Source organism: Pelobates fuscus, chromosome 5 (assembly GCF_036172605.1).
Source record: "Pelobates fuscus isolate aPelFus1 chromosome 5, aPelFus1.pri, whole genome shotgun sequence".
In the NCBI taxonomy this organism is placed as follows: domain Eukaryota; kingdom Metazoa; phylum Chordata; class Amphibia; order Anura; family Pelobatidae; genus Pelobates; species Pelobates fuscus.
The window spans coordinates 380,883,072-380,910,947 of record NC_086321.1 but is presented as its reverse complement, the minus strand read 5'-3'; the positions used below and the strand labels follow the sequence as shown (position 1 = coordinate 380,910,947).

Below are 27,876 nucleotides of genomic sequence, written 5' to 3'. Positions count from 1 at the left end.
ATTACAAACTGTGACTATCGCAGGGAGTTTGCGGTTATTACAAACTGTGACTATCGCGGGGGTTTATTACAAACTGACTATCGCGGGGGTTTATTACATACTGTGACTATCGCGGGGGGTTTATTACATACTGTGACTATCGCTGGGGATTTATTACATACTGTGACTATCGCGGGGGGTTTATTACATACTGTGACTATCGCTGGGGGTTTATTACATACTGTGACTATCGCTGGGGATTTATTACATACTGTGACTATCGCTGGGGATTTATTACAAACTGTGACTATTGCGGGGGGTTTATTACAAACTGTGACTATTGCGGGGGGTTTATTACAAACTGTGACTACCGCGGGGGGTTTATTACAAACTGTGACTATTGCGGGGGGTTTATTACAAACTGTGACTATCGCGGGGGGTTTATTACAAACTGTGACTATCGCTGGGGGGTTTATTACAAACTGTGACTATCGCTGGGGGGTTTATTACAAACTGTGACTATCGCGGGGGGGGGGTTTGGGAATCTGGGGATTTGATTGACTGTCACTCAGGTTATTTACTAAGGTGTGAGATTAGGGGGAATTTCCAGATATTTTGAGGTGAATTCTCTCTCAGTGAGTGGATCTTGTGGTTATTCACTAAGCTGCGAATTAATGAGATAAATGTTTATTCTGGCCACAGAGCAGAATATTGTATTAATGTGGCTGGACGTCTGAACTACATATCCCGACATGCTCTGCTCTGTCACTACATATCCCGACATGCTCTGCCAGTGGCTGGGAATGGCTGAGGGTGGGGTTTGTTGGCCCCGGACTACACTTCCCGTCATGCCCCGTTGCTGACGTCACTCCCCGGCTTGGCTGCTCTCGGCCGCCGTCCATAAGCCGGTAGTTCCGGGCCGAGCCCAGCGTGGAGGCCGCGGGAGGGAGGGGATGCGGGAGGCCGGCGGACACTCACCGACATGGGGAATCTGTTCGGCCGAAAGAGACGGAGCCGGGTCACCGAGCAGGACAAAGCTGTGCTGGTAAACCGAACCGGGTCACCGGTACCGCCCCCAGAACCTGGTCCCTGGTACCGCCCTGCCCCACCCAGAACCGGGTCACCGGTACCGCCCTGCCCCACCCAGAACCGGGTCACCGGTACCGCCCCCAGAACCGGGTCACCGATACCGCCCCCAGAACCGGGTCACTGATACCGCCCCCAGAACCGGGTCACTGATACCGCCCCCAGAACCGGGTCACTGATACCGCCCCCAGAACCGGGTCACTGATACCGCCCCCAGAACCGGGTCACTGATACCGCCCCCAGAACCGGGTCACCGGTACCGCCCCCAGAACCGGGTCACCGATACCGCCCCCAGAACCGGGTCACTGATACCGCCCCCAGAACCGGGTCACTGATACCGCCCCCAGAACCGGGTCACTGATACCGCCCCCAGAACCGGGTCACTGATACCGCCCCCAGAACCGGGTCACTGATACCGCCCCCAGAACCGGGTCACTGATACCGCCCCCAGAACCGGGTCACTGATACCGCCCCCAGAACCGGGTCACTGATACCGCCCCCAGAACCGGGTCACTGATACCGCCCCCAGAACCGGGTCACTGGTACCGCCCCAACCCAGAACCGGGACACTGGTACCGCCCCAACCCAGAACCGGGTCACCGAGATCGCCCCAACCCAGAATCGGGTCACCGAGATCGCCCCCACCCAGAACCGGGTCACCGAGACCCCTAACCGAGCCACACCCACCCCTGGTGGCAACACCTCCTGACCTGTCAGCACCGCCTGAGCCCACTTTAATAACCCCCAACAACTCCCCCCGCCAGCGCCGGCCGACCCCGTCTTAGCTCCCAGCGCCGGCCGACCCCGTCTTAGCTCCCAGCGCCGGCCGACCCCGTCTTAGCTCCCAGCGCCGGCCGACCCCGTCTTAGCTCCCAGCGCCGGCCGACCCCGTCTTAGCTCCCAGCGCCGGCCGACCCCGTCTTAGCTCCCAGCGCCGGCCGACCCCGTCTTAGCTCCCAGCGCCGGCCGACCCCGTCTTAGCTTCCAGCGCCGGCCGACCCCGTCTTAGCTCCCAGCGCCGGCCGACCCCGTCTTAGCTCCCAGCGCCGGCCGACCCCGTCTTAGCTCCCAGCGCCGGCCGACCCCGTCTTAGCTCCCAGCGTCGGCCGACCCCGTCTTAGCTCCCAGCGTCGGCCGACCCCGCCTTAGCTCCCCCCGCCAGCGTCGGCCGAGCCCGCCTTAGCTCCCCCCCTGCCAGCGCCGGCCGACCCCGCCTTAGCTCCACCCGCCAGCGTCGGCCGACCCTGCCTTAGCTCCCCCCGCCAGCGCCGGCCGACCCCGCCTTAGCTCCCAGCGTCGGCCGACCCCGCCTTAGCACCCCCCGCCAGCGTCGGCCGACCCCGCCTTAGCACCCCCCGCCAGCGTCGGCCGACCCCGCCTTAGCACCCCCCGCCAGCGTCGGCCGACCCCGCCTTAGCACCCCCCGCCAGCGTCGGCCGACCCCGCCTTAGCATCCCCCGCCAGCGTCGGCCGACCCCGCCTTAGCACCCCCCGCCAGCGTCGGCCGACCCCGCCTTAGCACCCCCCGCCAGCGTCGGCCGACCCCGCCTTAGCACCCCCCGCCAGCGTCGGCCGACCCCGCCTTAGCACCCCCCGCCAGCGTCGGCCGACCCCGCCTTAGCACCCCCCGCCAGCGTCGGCCGACCCCGCCTTAGCACCCCCCGCCAGCGTCGGCCGACCCCGCCTTAGCACCCCCCGCCAGCGTCGGCCGACCCCGCCTTGGCAACCAGCGTCGGCCGACCCCGCCTTGGCAACCAGCGTCGGCCGACCCCGCCTTGGCAACCAGCGTCGGCCGACCCCGCCTTGGCAACCAGCGTCGGCCGACCCCGCCTTGGCAACCAGCGCCGGCCGACCCCGCCTTGGCAACCAGCGCCGGCCGACCCCGCCTTGGCAACCAGCGCCGGCCGACCCAGCCTTGGCAACCAGCGCCGGCCGACCCCGCCTTGGCAACCAGCGCCGGCCGACCCCGCCTTGGCAACCAGCGCCGGCCGACCCCGCCTTGGCACCCCCCCGCCAGCGTCGGCCGACCCCGCCTTAGCACCCCCCCGCCAGCGTCGGCCGACCCCGCCTTAGCACCCCCCCCGCCAGCGTCGGCCGACCCCGCCTTAGCACCCCCCCGCCAGCGTCGGCCGACCCCGCCTTAGCACCCCCCGCCAGCGTCGGCCGACCCCGCCTTAGCACCCCCCGCCAGCGTCGGCCGACCCCGCCTTAGCACCCCCCGCCAGCGTCGGCCGACCCCGCCTTAGCACCCCCCGCCAGCGTCGGCCGACCCCGCCTTAGCACCCCCCGCCAGCGTCGGCCGACCCCGCCTTAGCACCCCCCGCCAGCGTCGGCCGACCCCGCCTTGGCAACCAGCGTCGGCCGACCCCGCCTTGGCAACCAGCGTCGGCCGACCCCGCCTTGGCAACCAGCGTCGGCCGACCCCGCCTTGGCAACCAGCGCCGGCCGACCCCGCCTTGGCAACCAGCGCCGGCCGACCCCGCCTTGGCAACCAGCGCCGGCCGACCCAGCCTTGGCAACCAGCGCCGGCCGACCCCGCCTTGGCAACCAGCGCCGGCCGACCCCGCCTTGGCAACCAGCGCCGGCCGACCCCGCCTTGGCAACCAGCGCCGGCCGACCCCGCCTTGGCAACCAGCGCCGGCCGACCCCGCCTTGGCAACCAGCGCCGGCCGACCCCGCCTTGGCAACCAGCGCCGGCCGACCCCGCCTTGGCAACCAGCGCCGGCCGACCCCGCCTTGGCAACCAGCGCCGGCCGACCCCGCCTTGGCAACCAGCGCCGGCCGACCCCGCCTTGGCAACCAGCGCCGGCCGACCCCGCCTTGGCAACCAGCGCCGGCCGACCCCGCCTTGGCAACCAGCGCCGGCCGACCCCGCCTTGGCAACCAGCGCCGGCCGACCCCGCCTTGGCAACCAGCGCCGGCCGACCCCGCCTTGGCAACCAGCGCCGGCCGACCCCGCCTTGGCAACCAGCGCCGGCCGACCCCGCCTTGGCAACCAGCGCCGGCCGACCCCGCCTTGGCAACCAGCGCCGGCCGACCCCGCCTTGGCAACCAGCGCCGGCCGACCCCGCCTTGGCAACCAGCGCCGGCCGACCCCGCCTTGGCAACCAGCGCCGGCCGACCCCGCCTTGGCAACCAGCGCCGGCCGACCCCGCCTTGGCAACCAGCGCCGGCCGACCCCGCCTTGGCAACCAGCGCCGGCCGACCCCGCCTTGGCAACCAGCGCCGGCCGACCCCGCCTTGGCAACCAGCGCCGGCCGACCCCGCCTTGGCAACCAGCGCCGGCCGACCCCGCCTTGGCAACCAGCGCCGGCCGACCCCGCCTTGGCAACCAGCGCCGGCCGACCCCGCCTTGGCAACCAGCGCCGGCCGACCCCGCCTTGGCAACCAGCGCCGGCCGACCCCGCCTTGGCAACCAGCGCCGGCCGACCCCGCCTTGGCAACCAGCGCCGGCCGACCCCGCCTTGGCAACCAGCGCCGGCCGACCCCGCCTTGGCAACCAGCGCCGGCCGACCCCGCCTTGGCAACCAGCGCCGGCCGACCCCGCCTTGGCAACCAGCGCCGGCCGACCCCGCCTTGGCAACCAGCGCCGGCCGACCCCGCCTTGGCAACCAGCGCCGGCCGACCCCGCCTTGGCAGCCAGCGCCGGCCGACCCCGCCTTAGCAACCCCCGCCAGCGCCGGCCGACCCCGCCTTTGCTCCCCCCGCCAGCGCCGGCCGACCCCGCCTTTGCTCCCCCCGCCAGCGCCGGCCGACCCCGCCTTAGCAACCCCCCCTTTGCTCCCCCCGCCAGCGCCGGCCGACCCCGCCTTAGCAACCCCCCCTTTGCTCCCCCCGCCAGCGCCGGCCGACCCCGCCTTAGCAACCCCCGCCAGCGCCGGCCGACCCCGCCTTGGCAACCCCCGCCAGCGCCGGCCGACCCCGCCTTGGCAACCCCCGCCAGCGCCGGCCGACCCCGCCTTGGCAACCCCCGCCAGCGCCGGCCGACCCCGCCTTGGCAATCCCCGCCAGCGCCGGCCGACCCCGCCTTAGCAACCCCCGCCAGCGCCGGCCGACCCCGCCTTAGCAACCCCCGCCAGCGCCGGCCGACCCCGCCTTAGCAACCCCCGCCAGCGCCGGCCGACCCCGCCTTAGCAACCCCCGCCAGCGCCGGCCGACCCCGCCTTTGCTCCCCCCGCCAGCGCCGGCCGACCCCGCCTTTGCTCCCCCCGCCAGCGCCGGCCGACCCCACCTTAGCAACCCCCCCTTTGCTCCCCCCGCCAGCGCCGGCCGACCCCGCCTTAGCAACCCCCCCTTTGCTCCCCCCGCCAGCGCCGGCCGACCCCGCCTTAGCAACCCCCCCTTTGCTCCCCCCGCCAGCGCCGGCCGACCCCGCCTTAGCAACCCCCGCCAGCGCCGGCCGACCCCGCCTTAGCAACCCCCGCCAGCGCCGGCCGACCCCGCCTTAGCAACCCCCGCCAGCGCCGGCCGACCCCGCCTTAGCAACCCCCGCCAGCGCCGGCCGACCCCGCCTTTGCTCCCCCCGCCAGCGCCGGCCGACCCCGCCTTTGCTCCCACCGCCAGCGCCGGCCGACCCCGCCTTTGCTCCCCCCGCCAGCGCCGGCCGACCCCGCCTTAGCAACCCCCCCTTTGCTCCCCCCGCCAGCGCCGGCCGACCCCGCCTTAGCAACCCCCCCCTTTGCTCCCCCCGCCAGCGCCGGCCGACCCCGCCTTAGCAACCCCCCCCTTTGCTCCCCCCGCCAGCGCCGGCCGACCCCGCCTTAGCAACCCCCCCTTTGCTCCCCCCGCCAGCGCCGGCCGACCCCGCCTTAGCAACCCCCCGCCAGCGTCGGCCGACCCCGCCTTAGCACCCCCCCGCCAGCGTCGGCCGACCCCGCCTTAGCACCCCCCCGCCAGCGTCGGCCGACCCCGCCTTAGCACCCCCCCGCCAGCGTCGGCCGACCCCGCCTTAGCACCCCCCCGCCAGCGTCGGCCGACCCCGCCTTAGCACCCCCCCGCCAGCGTCGGCCGACCCCGCCTTAGCACCCCCCCGCCAGCGTCGGCCGACCCCGCCTTAGCACCCCCCCCGCCAGCGTCGGCCGACCCCGCCTTAGCACCCCCCCGCCAGCGTCGGCCGACCCCGCCTTAGCACCCCCCCGCCAGCGTCGGCCTTAGCACCCCCGCCTTAGCTCCCCCGCCAGCGTCGGCCTTAGCACCCCCGCCTTAGCTCCCCCGCCAGCGTCGGCCGACCCCGCCTTAGCACCCCCGCCAGCATCCCCTGACCCCACCTTGCCGAATTGAGACAGGCTCAGTTTGTACTTTGAATAGTCGGCCTGCTGGTAGTCAGACTAGGGAGGAGGGTATTCTATTTATAAAACCACGTACTACACAAGAGACGCATTTTAGGCACCTTAATAACTAGCTGGTTAAGAGTGGGATGATGTGTGTTACTTAAAGCAGCTCTGTCACCTTCAGGGGTCTATAAATAATTAGCAAAGAACCCCAAAGGCGACATCACTGGTTGTGTTGTGGGGGCCTGTGGTTACAGTAGGGGGTTGATATAATTACCTAAAGCTATCCCCCAGTGGCTACAACCAGGGAAAGCTCCACCTTTTGTCAACCTTGAGCATTATCATATTACCATAGTATAGCCCCTACTTAATTTGTATGTTCTGATTGCGTTGGAATGGCAATGAAATTCCATCGCAGTCAATGTTAGCACTTCGTAAAAGATGTGTTATACTTTAACAAGGTGAGGAATTCTTATACCCAGCCTTCATTATATAGCCCTCCCCCTCCCCTAATGAAGGAATCCAAAACTAATTCAGTGGAAACAGTAGAAAACGAAATTAAGTCCGATTAAGATGTTGTAGCCCTCTATAACCTGCCCCCCTTTTCTATATTGTTAGAAAACGTGACCCCTGTTATCAGCTGTTTATTTTACACCGATGTTCTCATTGAAGACGTGTATATCAGTATTTACAGTGTGATCTCCAGTGGTTGTAACGCCGCTCCGTGTCCGAGTTAGAGGTTACAAGGGATTAGCTGGTAATCATGCTGCCTGAAAATGCAGCCCGTATCTACACTGATATAATGGTGTTACCCCACTACACCAGGGTCAGTACTGTGCAGTAGAAACCCCTTACAGATTCCTTTTCCAGTCCCTGCAATGTACGGTGCTTTACCTGTAACAGGCCGGCTAAGTATTAAATGTAATTACAGGTGCAATGACCAGGTGACCCATTTAATTTGGATCCAGGATTTGGTTGTGTGTATTGCATGAGACAGGGAAGTTGAACTGCGGCTTTCCAGGTATTTGGGATTTAACCTGCCATAATGCCTTGCAAGCCTGTGACTTACAGAGAATTATGGGAAATGTAGTTCATATGTCGTCCCAAAGAAAAACATGGCTTCTTTAAAAGTAATTGCTATTCAGGGACCCACTTGAGCTGCTAGTCTTTATATCCTAGTCAATTCACCTGATAATGTGATATTGCGAGGGGTATGACATCACCACCAGAGCATTTCATGTAACCGACAAAGCACCCTAAGACTGAGCGTGCGAATTCCCTGCAGGGATACAATGAATGCAGCATTAAACAGACCTCATTGAAGACATTCTTTGTGTTTAAACAAACTTTACTAAATTGTGGTACTTTGTACGTTTTAGTGACACTCGTTGTTCTGGTAACATTTGATTCTTGTATTCTAAAAATGAAGCAAAGTAGGAATATTTCATTGGTTTCCATGGCAACTTTTCCACGTTTAGAACACTGCCCCACAGAGGCTCTTCCTGCATAATGCAGACCGTATTTATCACCAAAGTGTGCGCTTTCAAAGTAAATTCAGATTTACAAAGAGCAGAACTGAATTCCGTATTCTAAAGGGGATGCAATCAGACAGAACCTTCTATTCCATTGCTCTAGATATCACCTAGTTATACAAAGTTTGTAGATAAGCAAGCTAGCAGTGCCATTGCATAATTTTACTTATTTTAAACGAACATTAGGTAATTCTTCAAAGGGACACTAAAGGTATCCAAACAACTTTAGCTTAATAAAGCAGTTTTAGATATAGTATAGAATCGATCACGCACCTGCAGCCTCACTGCCCAATTTTCTGCTATTTAGTAGTTAAATCACTGTTTCTGTTTATGCAACCCTAGCCTTACCTCCCCTGTGACTGATACAGCCTGCATGAAAAAAAGGTTTCACTTTCAAACAGAAGTTTAACACACTGCACTTTAAATGAACTTTAATCACACACGAGGCCCCTGCAGGATCTAGCTGGCTATTAACACAGCAGGACATAAGAAATTCAAAATGAAACAGACTGTGCAAAAATTAAAGGAAGTTTAAACATTGTCTCTCTTTACAGGAAGTGTTTAGGAAGGCTGTGTAAATCAAATGCAGGGAGGTGTGACAAAGGCTGCATAAACAAAGTGATTAACTCAAATGGCTGAGAATTGAGCAGTGAGACTGCAGGGGCCTGATCTATACACCAAAAATACTTCATTAACCCCTTAAGGACACATGACGTGTGACATGTCATGATTCCCTTTTATTCCACAAGTTTGGTCCTTAAGGGGTTAAAGGAGCACTATAGGGCCAGGAACACAAACATGTATTTCTGACCCTATAGTGTTAAAGCCACCATCTAGCCCCCCCTGGTCCCCTCTTGCCTCCCTAAATATAGCAAAATCTTACTTGTATTCAAGCCTGAAGGTTCTGCCCCTGTCTACCTCAGACCTGCAAGCTGTCTGCTGACATCATCAGAAGTGTTGTTCTAAGCCTATCACAATGCTTCCCCATAGGATTGTCTGAGACTGTCAAGGAGGCAGATCAGGGGCAGAGCCAGCATGATTCAAACACAGCCCTGGCCAATCAGCATCTCCTCATAGAGATGAATTCAATCAATGTATCTCTATGAGGAAAGTTCAGTGCCTGCATGCAGAGGGAGGAGATACTGAATGTCAGTCACACTGTGCAGCACTGCCCCAGGAAGCACCTCTAGCAGCCATCTAAGGAGTGGCCAGTGAAGTTATCACTAGGCTGTAATGTAAACACTGCATTTTCTCTGAAAGGACAGTGCTTACAGCAAAAAGCCTGAAGGTAATGTTTCTACTCACCAGAACAATTTCAATAAACAGTAGCTGTTCTGGTGACTATAGTGTCCCTTTAAGCTAAAGTTGTTGTGGTGCCTTTAAGGGTGAAATGTCAGACGAGGGTTCTAAAGGGTTACTCCAACCTAAAGTTTAGGTTGGAGTAACCGTTTGTGGATGAGGCGTGACTCTATTGGCTTTCTATCACCAGAATGCTGAAAACAGATAATACATTTTCACAGAATGATGTGGACAAAGGTGGAATTAAACCTCCAGAGGTTAACCTGGGAGCCCCTCTAGTGGCTGCCAGTGTGAATGGTTTTAACCTTTCCATGTAAACTTTGCAGCATCCACAAACTGCAGCATTTTACATTTGCAGGGTTAAATGAACGCCCACTGCACCCCTACCAGCTTATTGAGATACATTATGGAAGATGAATTGGCTTGAGCATACCCTGTAATGGTATAGAAAAACGTAAAAGTGACCTTTATCAATAAAGGGGAGAAAAGCGTCAGGGAAGCAGTGTGAGGCGTTGTGGGTATGAGATTCATTATGTCTTTAGTAGCCTCTCTTTGTCACAAGCTATGTGAATAGAATCTCTCCAGACCCTGCTACAAACCAGGATCTCAATGCATATTCTTTCTCTATTCTACAGCAACTGAAGCAGCAGAGAGACAAGCTCAAACAGTATCAGAAAAGGATCACACTACAGCTGGAGCGAGAGAGGGGGATAGCGAGGCAGCTGCTGCATGATGGGAAAAAAGAGTAAGTTGTTCATTGGAGCTGACTAAATCCACATGTGTTCATTTATCCCAGTGTCTGAGCCTTGGAAAAGCAAAGTGAGCCGTAGCTAATAATCACAGGATATCCGAAACGAACCCACAATACGGAACGTGATGCATGCAACGTAATCTCAGCCTTTATTGCCCTGTTTTCATGTATTTTCGTTGGAAATTGTTTCCTTCATATATTGTGTTGGACTTCTGAATAATATTTGTTATCACAACCAGGTTTAATACACCAAGCGGTTAATACCCACAGATTAGTGTTACATTTCTAACTGTCTGTGTAGCTGTTTCCTGTACTCGGCTCAGTTTGCTTGGTGTTATAAACCTGGCTGGGATAACGCACAGATTAGTGTGACATTTCTAACGGTCTGTGTAGCTGTACTCGGCTCAGTTTGCTTGGTGTAATAAACCTGGCTGGGATAACGCACAGATTAGGGTTACATTTCTAACTGTTGGTGTAGCTGTACTCGGCTCAGTTTGCTTGGTGTAATAAACCTGGCTGGGATAACGCACAGATTAGGGTTACATTTCTAACTGTCGGTGTAGCTGTACTCGGCCCAGTTTGCTTGGTGTAATAAACCTGGCTGGGATAACGCACAGATTAGGGTTACATTTCTAACTGTCGGTGTAGCTGTACTCGGCTCAGTTTGTTTGGTGTTATAAACCTGGCTGGTATAACGCACAGATTAGGGTTACATTTCTAACTGTCGGTGTAGCTGTACTCGGCCCAGTTTGCTTGGTGTAATAAACCTGGCTGGGATAACGCACAGATTAGGGTTACATTTCTAACTGTCGGTGTAGCTGTACTCTGCCCGGTTTGCTTGGTGTTCTAAACCTGGCTGGTATAACGCACAGATTAGTGTTACATTTCTAACTGTTGGTGTAGCTGTTCTCTGCCCGGTTTGCTTGGTGTTATAAACCTGGCTGGGATAACGCACAGATTAGTGTTACATTTCTAACTGTCGGTGTAGCTGTACTCGGCCCAGTTTGCTTGGTGTTATAAACCTGGCTGGGATATCGCACAGATTAGGGTTAAATTTCTAACTGTCGGTGTAGCTGTACTCGGCCCAGTTTGCTTGGTGTTATAAACCTGGCTGGTATAACGCACAGATTAGGGTTACATTTCTAACTGTCTGTGTAGCTGTACTCAGCCCAGTTTGCTTGGTGTAATAAACCTGGCTGGTATAACGCACAGATTAGTGTTACATTTCTAACTGTTGGTTGTAGCTGTACTCGGCCCAGTTTGCTTGGTGTAATAAACCTGGCTGGGATAACGCACAGATTAGGGTTACATTTCTAACTGTCGGTGTAGCTGTACTCGGCCCAGTTTGCTTGGTGTTATAAACCTGGCTGGGATATCGCACAGATTAGGGTTACATTTCTAACTGTCGGTGTAGCTGTACTCGGCCCAGTTTGCTTGGTGTAATAAACCTGGCTGGGATATCGCACAGATTAGGGTTACATTTCTAACTGTCGGTGTAGCTGTACTCGGCCTAGTTTGCTTGGTGTAATAAACCTGGCTGGGATAACGCACAGATTAGTGTTACATTTCTAACTGTCGGTGTAGCTGTACTCGGCCCAGTTTGCTTGGTGTTATAAACCTGGCTGGGATATCGCACAGATTAGGGTTAAATTTCTAACTGTCGGTGTAGCTGTACTCGGCCCAGTTTGCTTGGTGTTATAAACCTGGCTGGTATAACGCACAGATTAGGGTTACATTTCTAACTGTCTGTGTAGCTGTACTCAGCCCAGTTTGCTTGGGGTAATAAACCTGGCTGGTATAACGCACAGATTAGTGTTACATTTCTAACTGTTGGTTGTAGCTGTACTCGGCCCAGTTTGCTTGGTGTAATAAACCTGGCTGGGATAACGCACAGATTAGTGTTACATTTCTAACTGTCGGTGTAGCTGTACTCGGCCCAGTTTGTTTGGTGTAATAAACCTGGCTGGGATATCGCACAGATTAGGGTTACATTTCTAACTGTCGGTGTAGCTGTACTCGGCCCAGTTTGCTTGGTGTAATAAACCTGGCTGGGATAACGCACAGATTAGGGTTGCATTTCTAACTGTCGTGTAGCTGTACTCGGCCCAGTTTGCTTGGTGTAATAAACCTGGCTGGGATAACGCACAGATTAGTGTTACATTTCTAACTGTCGGTGTAGCTGTACTCGGCCCAGTTTGCTTGGTGTAATAAACCTGGCTGGGATAACGCACAGATTAGTGTTACATTTCTAACTGTCGGTGTAGCTGTACTCGGCCCAGTTTGCTTGGTGTTATAAACCTGGCTGGGATATCGCACAGATTAGGGTTACATTTCTAACTGTCGGTGTAGCTGTACTCGGCCCAGTTTGCTTGGTGTAATAAACCTGGCTGGGATATCGCACAGATTAGGGTTACATTTCTAACTGTCGGTGTAGCTGTACTCGGCCTAGTTTGCTTGGTGTAATAAACCTGGCTGGGATATCGCACAGATTAGTGTTACATTTCTAACTGTCGGTGTAGCTGTACTCGGCCCAGTTTGCTTGGTGTTATAAACCTGGCTGGGATATCGCACAGATTAGGGTTACATTTCTAACTGTCGGTGTAGCTGTACTCGGCCTAGTTTGCTTGGTGTAATAAACCTGGCTGGGATAACGCACAGATTAGTGTTACATTTCTAACTGTCGGTGTAGCTGTACTCGGCCCAGTTTGCTTGGTGTTATAAACCTGGCTGGGATATCGCACAGATTAGGGTTAAATTTCTAACTGTCGGTGTAGCTGTACTCGGCCCAGTTTGCTTGGTGTTATAAACCTGGCTGGTATAACGCACAGATTAGGGTTACATTTCTAACTGTCTGTGTAGCTGTACTCAGCCCAGTTTGCTTGGTGTAATAAACCTGGCTGGGATAACGCACAGATTAGTGTTACATTTCTAACTGTTGGTGTAGCTGTACTCGGCCCAGTTTGCTTGGTGTTATAAACCTGGCTGGGATATCGAACAGATTAGGGTTACATTTCTAACTGTTGGTGTTGCTGTACTCTGCCCAGTTTGCTTGGTATCCATATTTACTCACGGGTGCATGTTGTGCAGTAATTGTGTCTAGCGATGAAGTCCTGATTGTCCTTTTCCTCCAGGAAAGCAAAGCTGTTGCTGAAGAAGAAGCGATATCAGGATCAGCTTCTGGATAAGACCGACAATCAGATCAGCAACCTGGAGAAAATGGTATGTAATGGTGTGCTGTGCTGTGCAGTCAGGAAAGCCATTCCTGGTCCAGATTATATCCGTGTTTAACTTCAATATAATTATTTCTAGTCTTCTCCTCACATCCAGTCAGTTCCCACAGCTTCCATCCAGCCCTAACTCACCTTATCCATGCCACAATCATCTCCTGTCCATCGCATTCCGCTTCTCATTAGTCTTACACAGTCTTACCCAGACCACCGTGCTACAATCTATAATGCATGCAGCAGCCAGATCCCCCAACTCACTAATACACAACTCTCCATCCATGCCACAATCATCTCCTGTCCCAACTATTGCATTCCGCTTCTCATTAGTCTTACACAGCCCCAGCTCACCGTGCTACAATCTATAATGCATGCAGCAGCGAGATCTCCCAACTCACTAATACACAACTGTCCATCCATGTCCCTACACTATGTTCGTATTCTTACGTCTTTCGCTCTCCTTCAAGACTCCTCTAGGACAGCCCCATTCCTATTAAACTCTCCGTTCGTCTCTCACCCAGTTTCCATTCTGTGAAAAATCACTGACAACTCACTTCTGAAAAAAAGGCATGTCAATGAAACTGTTAACACCTCACTAACCCACCTGCTCTCCTGCACATTTCAAGACATACTTGACAAGACATCTTACCCTCATCTTACCCTTACATTTCACCCTACTTCCCTTAAAAAGTAAGCGCTATTGAGCAGGGCCCTTTCCTCTTTCTATTTCTGTATGTAGAGCTTGTTGGACCTACTAGTTTGCTAGTCCTTCTATTGTACCGCGCTGCGGAATTTGTTGGAGCTTTGTAAATAATTATAATCTTTTCTTAATCCTGTGCTGTTTGTGGTTTTGGATTTCCTTCATTTTTCTACAACTCATTCCAGGTTGATATGAAATCATCCTTTATTTACCAACATGTAGGTTCCTATATCCAGGGCAGGTATTCCAAGTGACATTAACTAGCAGGATGTGATTCTCTAACATACAGACTGTAATGGTCAGTTCTGTAGATAATGTGCCATAATGCACTAAGGATGTAGAGTAGCCTTTTGCTGTATCGGCTCATCTGTTGCTGCCTGTGTGAAATTCTCTGTGTTTCTTGAAGAGTTGATAAACTACAATGAAACACACATTCAGATGGCTCTAGTAGCACATCTACACTTCCTAACTCTGAGAATTGGTTATATGTATACACAAATATGGATACAGTATAAAAAGAACTGGAACCGCATACATAGTGATGTATTGCAAAATAAAGTGAATCAAGTGACTAATGATTGCACTCACAAGAGGTAAATAAATCAGCGCCTTGAGGCCCGCGAAGGGCTATAGTAATCCCCTCTCCTTCTCTGGTTGGAATAGACGACCAATCAAGGAACAGGAATCTCAGTCGGTAGGATCAGGAAAAATATGAATTACTTTTGGACATTTAAGCCTCCTGTAAAAATAAAGCTAAAAACTAGGGATCGAGCGATATTGATTTTTTTTTTTTAGAGCCGATATCGATTCTGAGTCTGTGAACTTTCAGGCCGATAGCTTACCGATATTCTGTACATTTACCATTTTGAAAAAATAAACAATTTCTACATTTAGTGTACCTCTCCCATCCCTGTCCCTTAGTGTACCTCTCCCATCCCTGTCCCTTAGTGTACCTCTCCCATCCCTGTCCCTTAGTGTACCTCTCCCATCCCTGTCCCTTAGTGTACCTCTCCCATCCCTGTCCCTTAGTGTACCTCTCCCATCCCTGTCCCTTAGTGTACCTCTCCCATCCCTGTCCCTTAGTGTACCTCTCCCATCCCTGTCCCTTAGTGTACCTCTCCCATCCCTGTCCCTCAGTGTACCTCTCCCATCCCTGTCCCTTAGTGTACCTCTCCCATCCCTGTCCCTTAGTGTACCTCTCCCATCCCTGTCCCTTAGTGTACCTCTCCCATCCCTGTCCCTTAGTGTACCTCTCCCATCCCTGTCCCTTAGTGTACCTCTCCCATCCCTGTCCCTTAGTGTACCTCTCCCATCCCTGTCCCTTAGTGTACCTCTCCCATCCCTGTCCCTCAGTGTACCTCTCCCATCCCTGTCCCTCAGTGTACCTCTCCCATCCCTGTCCCTCAGTGTACCTCTCCCATCCCTGTACCTCAGTGTACCTCTCCCCTCCCATCCCTGTCTCTTGGTGTACCTCTCCCCTGCCATCCCTGTCCCTTGGTGTACCTCTCCCATCCCTGTCCCTTAGTGTACCTCTCCCATCCCTGTCCCTTAGTGTACCTCTCCCATCCCTGTCCCTTAGTGTACCTCTCCCATCCCTGTCCCTTAGTGTACCTCTCCCATCCCTGTCCCTCAGTGTACCTCTCCCATCCCTGTCCCTCAGTGTACCTCTCCCATCCCTGTCCCTCAGTGTACCTCTCCGATCCCTGTACCTCAGTGTACCTCTCCCATCCCTGTACCTCAGTGTACCTCTCCCCTCCCATCCCTGTCTCTTGGTGTACCTCTCCCCTGCCATCCCTGTCCCTTGGTGTACCTCTCCCATCCCTGTCCCTTAGTGTACCTCTCCCATCCCTGTCCCTTGGTGTACCTCTCCCATCCCTGTCCCTTGGTGTACCTCTCCCATCCCTGTCCCTTAGTGTACCTCTCCCATCCCTGTCCCTTAGTGTACCTCTCCCATCCCTGTCCCTTAGTGTACCTCTCCCATCCCTGTCCCTCAGTGTACCTCTCCCATCCCTGTCCCTCAGTGTACCTCTCCCATCCCTGTCCCTCAGTGTACCTCTCCCATCCCTGTCCCTCAGTGTACCTCTCCCATCCCTGTCCCTCAGTGTACCTCTCCCATCCCTGTCCCTCAGTGTACCTCTCCCATCCCTGTCCCTCGGTGTACCTTTCCCCTGCCATCCCTGTCTCTTGGTGTACCTCTCCCCTGCCATCCCTGTCTCTTGGTGTACCTCTCCCCTCCCATCCCTGTCCCTTGGTGTACCTCTCCCATCCCTGTCCCTTAGTGTACCTCTCCCATCCCTGTCCCTTAGTGTACCTCTCCCATCCCTGTCCCTCAGTGTACCTCTCCCATCCCTGTCCCTCGGTGTACCTCTCCCATCCCTGTCCCTCGGTGTACCTCTCCCATCCCTGTCCCTCGGTGTACCTCTCCCATCCCTGTCCCTTAGTGTACCTCTCCCATCCCTGTCCCTTGGTGTACCTTTCCCCTGCCATCCCTGTCCCTTGGTGTACCTCACCCCTGCCATCCCTGTCCCTTGGTGTACCTCACCCCTGCCATCCCTGTCCCTTGGTGTACCTCTCCCCTGCCATCCCTGTCCCTTAGTGTACCTCTCCCATCCCTGTCCCTTAGTGTACCTCCCCCATCCCTGTCCCTTAGTGTACCTCTCCCATCCCTGTCCCTCGGTGTACCCCTGCCATCCCTGTCCCTTAGTGTACCTCTCCCATCCCTGTCCCTTAGTGTACCTCTCCCATCCCTGTCCCTTAGTGTACCTCTCCCATCCCTGTCCCTTAGTGTACCTCTCCCATCCCTGTCCCTCAGTGTACCTCTCCCATCCCTGTCCCTCAGTGTACCTCTCCCATCCCTGTCCCTCAGTGTACCTCTCCCATCCCTGTCCCTCAGTGTACCTCTCCCATCCCTGTCCCTCGGTGTACCTCTCCCATCCCTGTCCCTCAGTGTACCTCTCCCATGCCTGTCCCTCAGTGTACCTCTCCCATGCCTGTCCCTCAGTGTACCTCTCCCATGCCTCTCCCTCAGTGTACCTCTCCCATCCCTCTACCTCAGTGTACCTCTCCCCTCCCATCCCTGTCTCTTGGTGTACCTCTCCCCTCCCATCCCTGTCTCTTGGTGTACCTCTCCCCTCCCATCCCTGTCCCTTGGTGTACCTCTCCCATCCCTGTCCCTTGGTGTACCTCTCCCATCCCTGTCCCTTGGTGTACCTCTCCCATCCCTGTCCCTTAGTGTACCTCTCCCATCCCTGTCCCTTAGTGTACCTCTCCCATCCCTGTCCCTTAGTGTACCTCTCCCATCCCTGTCCCTTAGTGTACCTCTCCCCTGCCATCCCTGTCCCTTAGTGTACCTCTCCCCTGCCATCCCTGTCCCTTAGTGTACCTTTCCCCTGCCATCCCTGTCCCTTGGTGTACCTCACCCCTGCCATCCCTGTCCCTTGGTGTACCTCTCCCCTGCCATCCCTGTCCCTTGGTGTACCTCTCCCCTGCCATCCCTGTCCCTTAGTGTACCTCTCCCATCCCTGTCCCTTAGTGTACCTCCCCCATCCCTGTCCCTTAGTGTACCTCTCCCATCCCTGTCCCTCGGTGTACCTCTCCCATCCCTGTCCCTTAGTGTACCTCTCCCATCCCTGTCCCTTAGTGTACCTCTCCCATCCCTGTCCCTCAGTGTACCTCTCCCATCCCTGTCCCTCAGTGTACCTCTCCCATCCCTGTCCCTCAGTGTACCTCTCCCATCCCTGTCCCTCAGTGTACCTCTCCCATCCCTGTCCCTCAGTGTACCTCTCCCATCCCTGTCCCTCAGTGTACCTCTCCCATCCCTGTCCCTCAGTGTACCTCTCCCATGCCTGTCCCTCAGTGTACCTCTCCCATGCCTGTCCCTCAGTGTACCTCTCCCATGCCTCTCCCTCAGTGTACCTCTCCCATCCCTGTCCCTCAGTGTACCTCTCCCATCCCTCTACCTCAGTGTACCTCTCCCCTCCCATCCCTGTCTCTTGGTGTACCTCTCCCATCCCTGTCTCTTGGTGTACCTCTCCCCTCCCATCCCTGTCCCTTGGTGTACCTCTCCCATCCCTGTCCCTTGGTGTACCTCTCCCATCCCTGTCCCTTGGTGTACCTCTCCCATCCCTGTCCCTTAGTGTACCTCTCCCATCCCTGTCCCTTAGTGTACCTCTCCCATCCCTGTCCCTTAGTGTACCTCTCCCATCCCTGTCCCTTAGTGTACCTCTCCCCTGCCATCCCTGTCCCTTAGTGTACCCCTGCCATCCCTGTCCCTTAGTGTACCTCTCCCATCCCTGTCCCTTAGTGTACCTCTCCCATCCCTGTCCCTTAGTGTATCTCTCCCATCCCTGTCCCTTAGTGTACCTCTCCCCTGCCATCCCTGTCTCTTGGTGTACCTCTCCCCTGCCATCCCTGTCTCTTGGTGTACCTCTCCCCTGCCATCCCTGTCTCTTGGTGTACCTCTCCCCTCCCATCCCTGTCTCTTGGTGTACCTCTCCCCTCCCATCCCTGTCCCTTAGTGTACCCCTCTCATCCCTGTCCCTTAGTGTACCTCTCCCATCCCTGTCCCTTAGTGTACCTCTCCCCTCCCACCCCTGTCCCTTAGTGTACCTCTCCCCTCCCATCCCTGTCCCTTAGTGTACCTCTCCCCTGCCATCCCTGTCCCTTAGTGTATCTCTCCCATCCCTGTCCCTTAGTGTACCTCTCCCATCCCTGTCCCTTAGTGTACCTCTCCCATCCCTGTCCCTTAGTGTACCTCTCCCATCCCTGTCCCTTAGTGTACCTCTCCCATCCCTGTCCCTTAGTGTACCTCTCCCATCCCTGTCCCTTAGTGTACCTCTCCCATCCCTGTCCCTTAGTGTACCTCTCCCATCCCTGTCCCTTAGTGTACCTCTCCCATCCCTGTCCCTTAGTGTACCTCTCCCATCCCTGTCCCTTAGTGTACCTCTCCCACCCCTGTCCCTTAGTGTACCTCTCCCATCCCATCCCTGTCTCTTGGTGTACCTCTCCCATCCCATCCCTGTCTCTTGGTGTACCTCTCCCCTGCCGTCCCTGTCTCTTGGTGTACCTCTCCCCTCCCATCCCTGTCTCTTGGTGTACCTCTCCCCTCCCATCCCTGTCCCTTAGTGTACCCCTCTCATCCCTGTCCCTTAGTGTACCCCTCTCATCCCTGTCCCTTAGTGTACCTCTCCCCTGCCATCCATGTCCCTTGGTGTACCTCTCCCCTCCCATCCCTGTCCCTTAGTGTACCTCTCCCATCCCTGTCCCTTAGTGTACCTCTCCCATCCCTGTCCCTTAGTGTACCTCTCTCCTCCCATCCCTGTCTCTTGGTGTACCTCTCCCCTCCCATCCCCGTCTCTTGGTGTACCTCTCCCCTCCCATCCCCGTCTCTTGGTGTACCTCTCCCCTCCCATCCATGTCCCTTAGTGTACCCCTCTCATCCCTGTCCCTTAGTGTACCTCTCCCCTGCCATCCATGTCCCTTGGTGTACCTCTCCCCTGCCATCCCTGTCTCTTGGTGTACCTCTCCCCTGCCATCCCTGTCCCTTGGTGTACCTCTCCCCTGCCATCCCTGTCCCTTGGTGTACCTCTCCCCTGCCATCCCTGTCCCTTGGTGTACCTCTCCTCTGCCATCCCTGTCCCTTGGTGTACCTCTCCCCTGCCATCCCTGTCCCTTGGTGTACCTCTCCCCTGCCATCCCTGTCCCTTGGTGTACCTCTCCCCTGCCATCCCTGTCCCTTGGTGTACCTCTCCCCTGCCATCCCTGTCCCTTGGTGTCCCTCTCCCCTGCCATCCCTGTCCCTTGGTGTCCCTCTCCCCTGCCATCCCTGTCCCTTGGTGTACCTCTCCCCTGCCATCCCTGTCCCTTGGTGTACCTCTCCCCTGCCATCCCTGTCCCTTGGTGTACCTCTCCCCTGCCATCCCTGTCCCTTGTTGTACCTCTCCCCTCCCATCCCTGTCTCTTGGTGTACCTCTCCCCTCCCATCCCTGTCTCTTGGTGTACCTCTCCCCTCCCATCCCTGTCTCTTGGTGTACCTCTCCCCTCCCATCCCTGTCTCTTGGTGTACCTCTCCCCTCCCATCCCTGTCTCTTGGTGTACCTCTCCCCTGCCATCCCTGTCCCTTAGTTTACCTCTCCCCTGCCATCCCTGTCCCTTGGTGTACCTCTCCCCTGCCATCCCTGTCCCTTGGTGTACCTCTCCCCTCCCATTCCTGTCTCTTGGTGTACCTCTCCCCTCCCATCCCTGTCTCTTGGTGTACCTCTCCCCTCCCATCCCTGTCTCTTGGTGTACCTCTCCCCTCCCATCCCTGTCTCTTGGTGTACCTCTCCCCTGCCATCCCTGTCCCTTGGTGTACCTCTCCCCTGCCATCCCTGTCCCTTGGTGTAACTCTCCCCTGCCATCCCTGTCCCTTGGTGTAACTCTCCCCTGCCATCCCTGTCCCTTGGTTTACCTCTCCCCTGCCATCCCTGTCCCTTGGTGTACCTCACCCCTGCCATCCCTGTCCCTTGGTGTACCTCACCCCTGCCATCCCTGTCCCTTGGTGTACCTCACCCCTGCCATCCCTCTCCCTTGGTGTACCTCACCCCTGCCATCCCTGTCCCTTGGTGTACCTCACCCCTGCCATCCCTGTCCCTTGGTGTACCTCACCCCTGCCATCCCTGTCCCTTGGTGTACCTCTCCCCTGCCATCCCTGTCCCTTGGTGTACCTCTCCCCTCCCATCCCTGTCTCTTGGTGTACCTCTTCCCCCCCATCCCTGTCTCTTGGTGTACCTCTCCCCTCCCATCCCTGTCCCTTAGTGTACCCCTCTCATCCCTGTCCCTTAGTGTACCTCTCCCCTGCCATCCATGTCGTTGGTGTACCTCTCCCCTGCCATCCCTGTCTCTTGGCGTACCTCTCCCCTGCCATCCCTGTCCCTTGGTGTACCTCTCCCCTGCCATCCCTGTCCCTTGGTGTACCTCTCCCCTGCCATCCCTGTCCCTTGGTGTACCTCTCCCCTGCCATCCCTGTCCCTTGGTGTACCTCTCCCCTGCCATCCCTGTCCCTTGGTGTACCTCTCCCCTGCCATCCCTGTCCCTTGGTGTACCTCTCCCCTGCCATCCCTGTCCCTTGGTGTACCTCTCCCCTGTCATCCCTGTCCCTTGGTGTACCTCTCCCCTGCCATCCCTGTCCCTTGGTGTACCTCTCCCCTGCCATCCCTGTCCCTTGGTGTACCTCTCCCCTGCCATCCCTGTCCCTTGGTGTACCTCTCCCCTCCCATCCCTGTCTCTTGGTGTACCTCTTCCCCCCCATCCCTGTCTCTTGGTGTACCTCTCCCCTCCCATCCCTGTCCCTTAGTGTACCCCTCTCATCCCTGTCCCTTAGTGTACCTCTCCCCTGCCATCCATGTCGTTGGTGTACCTCTCCCCTGCCATCCCTGTCTCTTGGCGTACCTCTCCCCTGCCATCCCTGTCCCTTGGTGTACCTCTCCCCTGCCATCCCTGTCCCTTGGTGTACCTCTCCCCTGCCATCCCTGTCCCTTGGTGTACCTCTCCCCTGCCATCCCTGTCCCTTGGTGTACCTCTCCCCTGCCATCCCTGTCCCTTGGTGTACCTCTCCCCTGCCATCCCTGTCCCTTGGTGTACCTCTCCCCTGCCATCCCTGTCCCTTGGTGTACCTCTCCCCTGTCATCCCTGTCCCTTGGTGTACCTCTCCCCTGCCATCCCTGTCCCTTGGTGTACCTCTCCCCTGCCATCCCTGTCCCTTGGTGTACCTCTCCCCTGCCATCCCTGTCCCTTGGTGTACCTCTCCCCTGCCATCCCTGTCCCTTGGTGTACCTCTCCCCTGCCATCCCTGTCCCTTGGTGTACCTCTCCCCTGCCATCCCTGTCCCTTGGTGTACCTCTCCCCTGCCATCCCTGTCCCTTGGTGTACCTCTCCCCTGCCATCCCTGTCCCTTGGTGTACCTCTCCCCTGCCATCCCTGTCCCTTGGTGTACCTCTCCCCTGCCATCCCTGTCCCTTGGTGTACCTCTCCCCTGCCATCCCTGTCCCTTGGTGTACCTCTCCCCTGCCATCCCTGTCCCTTGGTGTACCTCTCCCCTGCCATCCCTGTCCCTTGGTGTACCTCTCCCCTGCCATCCCTGTCCCTTGGTGTACCTCTCCCCTGCCATCCCTGTCCCTTGGTGTACCTCTCCCCTGCCATCCCTGTCCCTTGGTGTACCTCTCCCCTGCCATCCCTGTCCCTTGGTGTACCTCTCCCCTGCCATCCCTGTCCCTTGGTGTACCTCTCCCCTGCCATCCCTGTCCCTTGGTGTACCTCTCCCCTGCCATCCCTGTCCCTTGGTGTACCTCTCCCCTGCCATCCCTGTCCCTTGGTGTACCTCTCCCCTGCCATCCCTGTCCCTTGGTGTACCTCTCCCCTGCCATCCCTGTCCCTTGGTGTACCTCTCCCCTGCCATCCCTGTCCCTTGGTGTACCTCTCCCCTGCCATCCCTGTCCCTTGGTGTACCTCTCCCCTGCCATCCCTGTCCCTTGGTGTACCTCTCCCCTGCCATCCCTGTCCCTTAGTGTGTCCCCCCATCATGGCGTTGCCTAAAAAAAAAAAATCAGGTGCAGGTTCTAAGTGCAGCAGTACCATTCAGGTTGTTTTTTTTAACGCCCGATGCATTAACTGAAGGAAAATAGGTGGGCACCTTTCTAAAGGGAAATGTCACGCCCCAAGATATTTTATACCACCTTCACTTATACCTGTATTTAACAAATATTTGTTTGCGTGAAATTAACTTAAAGTTAGATGTAGAAATTCATATCGCTGTATTTAGCTTTATCTCAGATCATTCGTATAATCGTATAACATAACTAACGCCTGTCAGTCAGCATAGAGCTATATCCCCATGGAGGCAGAGATAATCAATGGCACAGGAATGAGGAGGAGAAACCAATACTATATATTTATCTTTCTCTAATGCAGTGTGTGCCCTGACTGTGCCAGGCCTGAACTGCATTCACTGAATCTTAAATAAACATGTAAAAGAGAATGAAGCATGATTTGAACAGACGTTAACATCCAATGTTTTATTCAATGCTGCGATTTCCTCTGTGAACGCTACCATTCGATTAGCAGCTCATTAGTTATGTTTTATCTTGTTAGTCTCCTCAATGATTTTGGATAAAGTTAATGAGAAGTCTTTGATTTTTGTCTCACAGGTGGAAGATATTGAGTTTGCCCAGATTGAGATGAAAGTGATTGAGGGTTTGAAAGTGGGAAATGACTGCTTGAAGAAGATGCACGAGGTGAGTTTATCCGTTGGGATCCCTCCTTGTCACCAACAGGACAGCTGGCATTGAATGAGTTTGTTTTGGGCAGATAACTTGAAATCTCTATATAACGGGGGAGAATGTATAAGCACTAATTTCTACAAACCTCCAGTCTGGTCGCAACACTGAAATAATCCAAACACTGAATCCGGGTCCAAAGCTCGTCCTGGTACCAGGCGATAATCCAAAGTAAAGTGACGTTAATTTGTCTCTGTCGCCTTCTGGGGTCTCTTACGTAGTTTTAGATTGTGGAATTACATCCCCACTTGGGGGCAGTGACTTGGGGGCAGTTGAAGGTATATGGACTCTCAACTCCTGACATTTCATCCACCAGGAGCCGAATCACTCTGTACTCGTGTGATTGCACAGGAGTACAACACTATGGTATATGGAGGATCCCACAAGACCAATTCTCTAAATTCCTTGGAATATGCCCAATTCCTAGCGACAGCTGTTAGAATTAACAAAACCTGGCGCAAACTCTGCCTCTTGTCAACCTGGACCTTGACATAAGACCAAGCAGTTACTATTTTTTGACACTATTGGAAATCGATTGAAATGCAGACAATGTGGGTATTTCACAAGCATTCGATCTTTATGAGACTGAAAAGCGGTATTGCCGTGAAAGAGCAATTCCTTAAAGGAGCACTATAGTGCCAGGTAAACTCGTTTTCCTGGCACTATAGGGTTATTAGGTCCTGTCCCCCCCCCCCCCACTTTAAGGGCTCCCTCTCCCACTGGGCAGAAGGGGTTAAAAACCCCTTTTTTTCATTTTCACAGTGAGAATCGTGGAAGCGCCTCTAGCAGCTGTCAGTGAGACATCTACTAGAGGCTGGATTAACCCTCAGTAAAACATAGCAGTTTCTCTAAAACTGCTATGTTTACAGCTGCCGGGTTAAAACTAGGTGGACCTGGCACCCAGACCACTTCATTGAGCTGGAGTGGTCTGTGTGCCTATATTGGTCCTTTAAAGAAACTGACAGGATCCAGTATATGTAATAAAATAGAATTTGAGTCGGCCTGACTGATTTTAAGAAGTAAAAACCATCGGAACACAATCTTAATTACTCTCCTTACAATTAACTCTTAATGGATTTGTTCCTCGATCCGATTTCCTTATGGGAAATGTGTTTTACATGTCAAAGATAATAAAACCGTTTAAAAATGCTGAGGGCGAATAGGGCCACATCCAGGGTGTATTGCTGCCACTGTTCATGAAACTCGCTCACAAATTGTATCACAGTCCTAATGGTTCCCTGCTAAACAGAATGTTTGTTTTTTCTTCCAGATGATGTCGATAGAGGAGGTGGAGAAAATCATGGATGAGACCCAGGAAGGCATAGAGTACCAGCGGGTAAGCCATTGTAATACATGTTGCTATCTTTTCAAATTCTGATCAACGCGCTGCTCTGTAATATGTGATGTAGTTATAAAACAAAAAAATATATAATTTTTTTTTTTTTAGCAAATTGATGAGCTGCTATCAGGAACTCTGACCGAGGAGGATGAGGAGGCCATTCTGGAAGAACTAGAAGCCTTGGGTCAGGTAAAGGACAACCGCAAGGAGCAAGACTGATTGTTTATTGGGTGTTCACATCAGGGATCTGGGTCCCACCTTGAATTTAAATTAATATCTTGAGAGAGAGAGAGCTCTCTGTTTCCAGTAAGAAAATTCAGTAGAAAAGGCAGAGTTACGAAACATAAGATTGAGAGAGTTAACATTTTTAGGGATCTAGTGAGTGATAAGCAATATACCGTCCCAACCCTAATAAGCGAAGGTTAGTTTTCGGTGCAGTTTCCCATTAAAGTATTCACATGGGGAGAGACAAACTGCTCAGCACTCGCTGGATGTAGATAGTGCAGTCCGAATTATTTATTTTATTTAATCTGTTCTTTACAGGAGGACCTGGAACTGCCAGAGGCCGGTTCAGAGCCACTTCCAGACATTACCCCAGGTAAGGAAAGAGTTATTATATTGTAAATACCAGTCCCCCAAACCTGCCTGTTTAATTTGCCCTGTGTCTTCTTACAGAGAAACCGTCCGTCAAGAACAAACCCCAACCGCAGTTGGTGGCTGCATCGTAACCGTATTCCTAGTTACTGGAAGATATCATTTTCAAAAGGAAAACCTCTCTCTGTCAGATGAAAGGACAAGTCCACATGTCCCCAATGGGATGAATCGTTCACTCAGGCTGAGAATTTATCGCACATCCATTCGTCTGTCCTGTCCATTCACAGGGGGGAGGCTCTCCTATTCGTTCAGATACTGAAATGACCACTATATCACTGGGTCACCACCTGTTGGCAGGAAAGGACTTGACGTGGACATGATAGTGAATCAAGACTTGTTTTCTAGCAAATCTATTAAAAAGGCAAAAAAAATGTTAAATTGTGTTTTTTAAAGCAGTAATTGTTTTTTTTCTCCAATAGTCTGGGGTGAGTTCTGCAAGAGACAGGCTGTGGCCCATGAGAAGTGCCTGTCAGAAATTAACTCTTGGCAATACGGCACTCCCAGGACCTGGTCATTACGCTTTATCTGAAATGGGACAACCATAGCTCTGCCTGCAGCTGTATATTTTGGAAGTATATTTAATTGTGTCACACTTATTTGTAGCTTGGAGAGTGAAGCTCAAAACACTGGGCTGAGCCTGCAGAAAGCTCTTGTAGAACTAAAATTCCCATGATGCCTTGCTTGCCTTAAGGCATGCACTACGTCATTAGAATAGTAGCTATTCAAGAGTTTGGGGGACATTTAAGTTTGGGCAATCTCTGCCCTAAAAGGATCTGGGATCTATTCAGTGTTTAATTATTTTGAGAAATAAAACGATTAACCAGGCAAAGTATATATACAGTGTACATGTATTGCTCATGGAAACCTGTAAAATGAAACCGCTTTTAAATACTGAAACGTCATTTGGATAAATAAAAAATAAAAAAATTAGGAAACATTTCTACGAATTTGTTAGTATTTACTACAAATGAGTGACCTGTCCTGTGAGTGTAGTAAACATATCACTAGCTCATGTTAACAGGTTTGTGTGTGAGATGTTTATTTGCAGAACATAATATTCAGCGAGTTCAGCCTGCAGTTAATTAGCGGACATTGATGTCATTAAATTGTATTAATTTTCGTAGCACTTATAAGGGCTAACGTGAAATCTGCTTTAATGATCATTGCTAATTATTACTGTGTAGAATGGCTTTGTATTTGTTTATTTAAAGATCGGCAAAATGTGGAACTCCAAGTTGTGCTTTATTGGGAGCTCGATACATTCTCTTGATTAGACAAGTCTTATTACTTCACATTTAACGTTCGTCTATGTACACTCCTGCTATATCTAGCTTGACCTGTAGGGGTCATCTAATATCAATATATCGTTCACTTAAATCAAGGATGAAAAAAAAACTTGGAACAGGGGCAGCTAAACTCCAAAATGGCACTATCGGAAGTCTGAGCTTAAACAAAATGACATGAAGGTAATGGGAACACGTCTCACTTACCCGAGTGGCAGACAGGTCACCAAGCATATGAACCCCAAATCGAGTAAAAAAACTAATCTAAGAATAGACATGTTTTGTGCCGATGAAAATTTCTGTGGATTTTATGCCCTTGCCGTGGCGTTACTTATATTTTTTTGTTAAATTAAGGATGGTCTAACGTTCGCTCCCCAGCTGGGGCTGAACTATAACTACCTTTTAATGCTCTCGGACTAGGGCTCCCCAACCAAGCTGCAATATAACTTTATGGGGGTAATATAACAGTCTCATTAAAATCCCTTTCTCAAAGTAAATTTAAAATCTGAACTTCACGTTATTGCATAACCTACATTTCTAGAAGACCCCTTGTAGCTTCTGGTTCTATGCATTCTTTGCAATGGGTCTCACTGTGAGAAAGAGGAAGCTCAGATTGAAGGTGTGCAGTGTTCTGACTGTTTGATATTAAACAAGTACAATGGCTACATTGTAAAATAGCCCTTTAATGGCATTCCTCTCCACAATTCCAGTTTATGGTAAATTAAGGTGGAAACAAAATACAAGTGAATAACCCCCTTCCCAATGTAGTTGGCAAGTCTTAAAACCTAAACTTCTACCGCTAACTTTTTTAATGAAAAAATGTGTGTAGACAGCGGTATGTGACGGGAGAGGTGTGTTGGTTTTGTTGTATATATTTCTAATGGAGATATAGATAGATCTCTTACATAAACTTATCTGTAGAAACAAACCGCACAGTGCACTCTGCTTCCCACAATGCACCAGATCTCATCCACACGCTTTGCCTCTATGATGACAAACCTATCCAATTTTACTATGAATGTCTGGGACAGGGCATGATAGGAATTGTAATTGTGATTAAACCCTTTCCAGTGAAGGTAGTGATATGGCATTCAAAGGCTGGTCAGTGTCTGCGTCACTGATCCAACAGCACTGCAAGCAGGATATATTTACAGGGTAGATAATGTGGAATATAAGGCTGTACTGATGAACACTTCAGATTTATTTCAGTAATTACATTAAAATAGAACGTGCTCCACTATTCCATAACCACTGGAGTGCCTCATTGCCTGCCCCCTTCCTCACATTAAAACCAGCGTTGGTCTAGTCACTATCAGAGCTGGTAATCTTAACCCCTTTGTGACTAAGAATCTAGGCCAGTCCCATTATACCAGCTGCCCGAGGGATATTTTTTTTTATGCGTTTTGTGGCGGTTTCATGTCTGCTGTTTCCCGAGACGTAGTGCGGAT

The 27,876-nt window shown here is 53.6% G+C and overlaps 1 protein-coding gene across 1 annotated transcript; it reads left to right on the top strand.

Moving 5' to 3' along the window:
* Positions 1 to 874: 874 nt before the first annotated feature.
* Positions 875 to 26,379, top strand: CHMP6 (charged multivesicular body protein 6). Its single transcript, XM_063453437.1, has 8 exons — positions 875 to 1,024; positions 9,802 to 9,911; positions 13,049 to 13,136; positions 23,024 to 23,110; positions 24,423 to 24,488; positions 24,600 to 24,680; positions 25,035 to 25,089; positions 25,167 to 26,379. Exons 1-8 carry the CDS (start codon positions 962 to 964, stop codon positions 25,217 to 25,219), a joined length of 603 nt encoding a protein of 200 aa, XP_063309507.1. The 5' UTR covers positions 875 to 961; the 3' UTR covers positions 25,220 to 26,379.
* Positions 26,380 to 27,876: the final 1,497 nt, after the last annotated feature.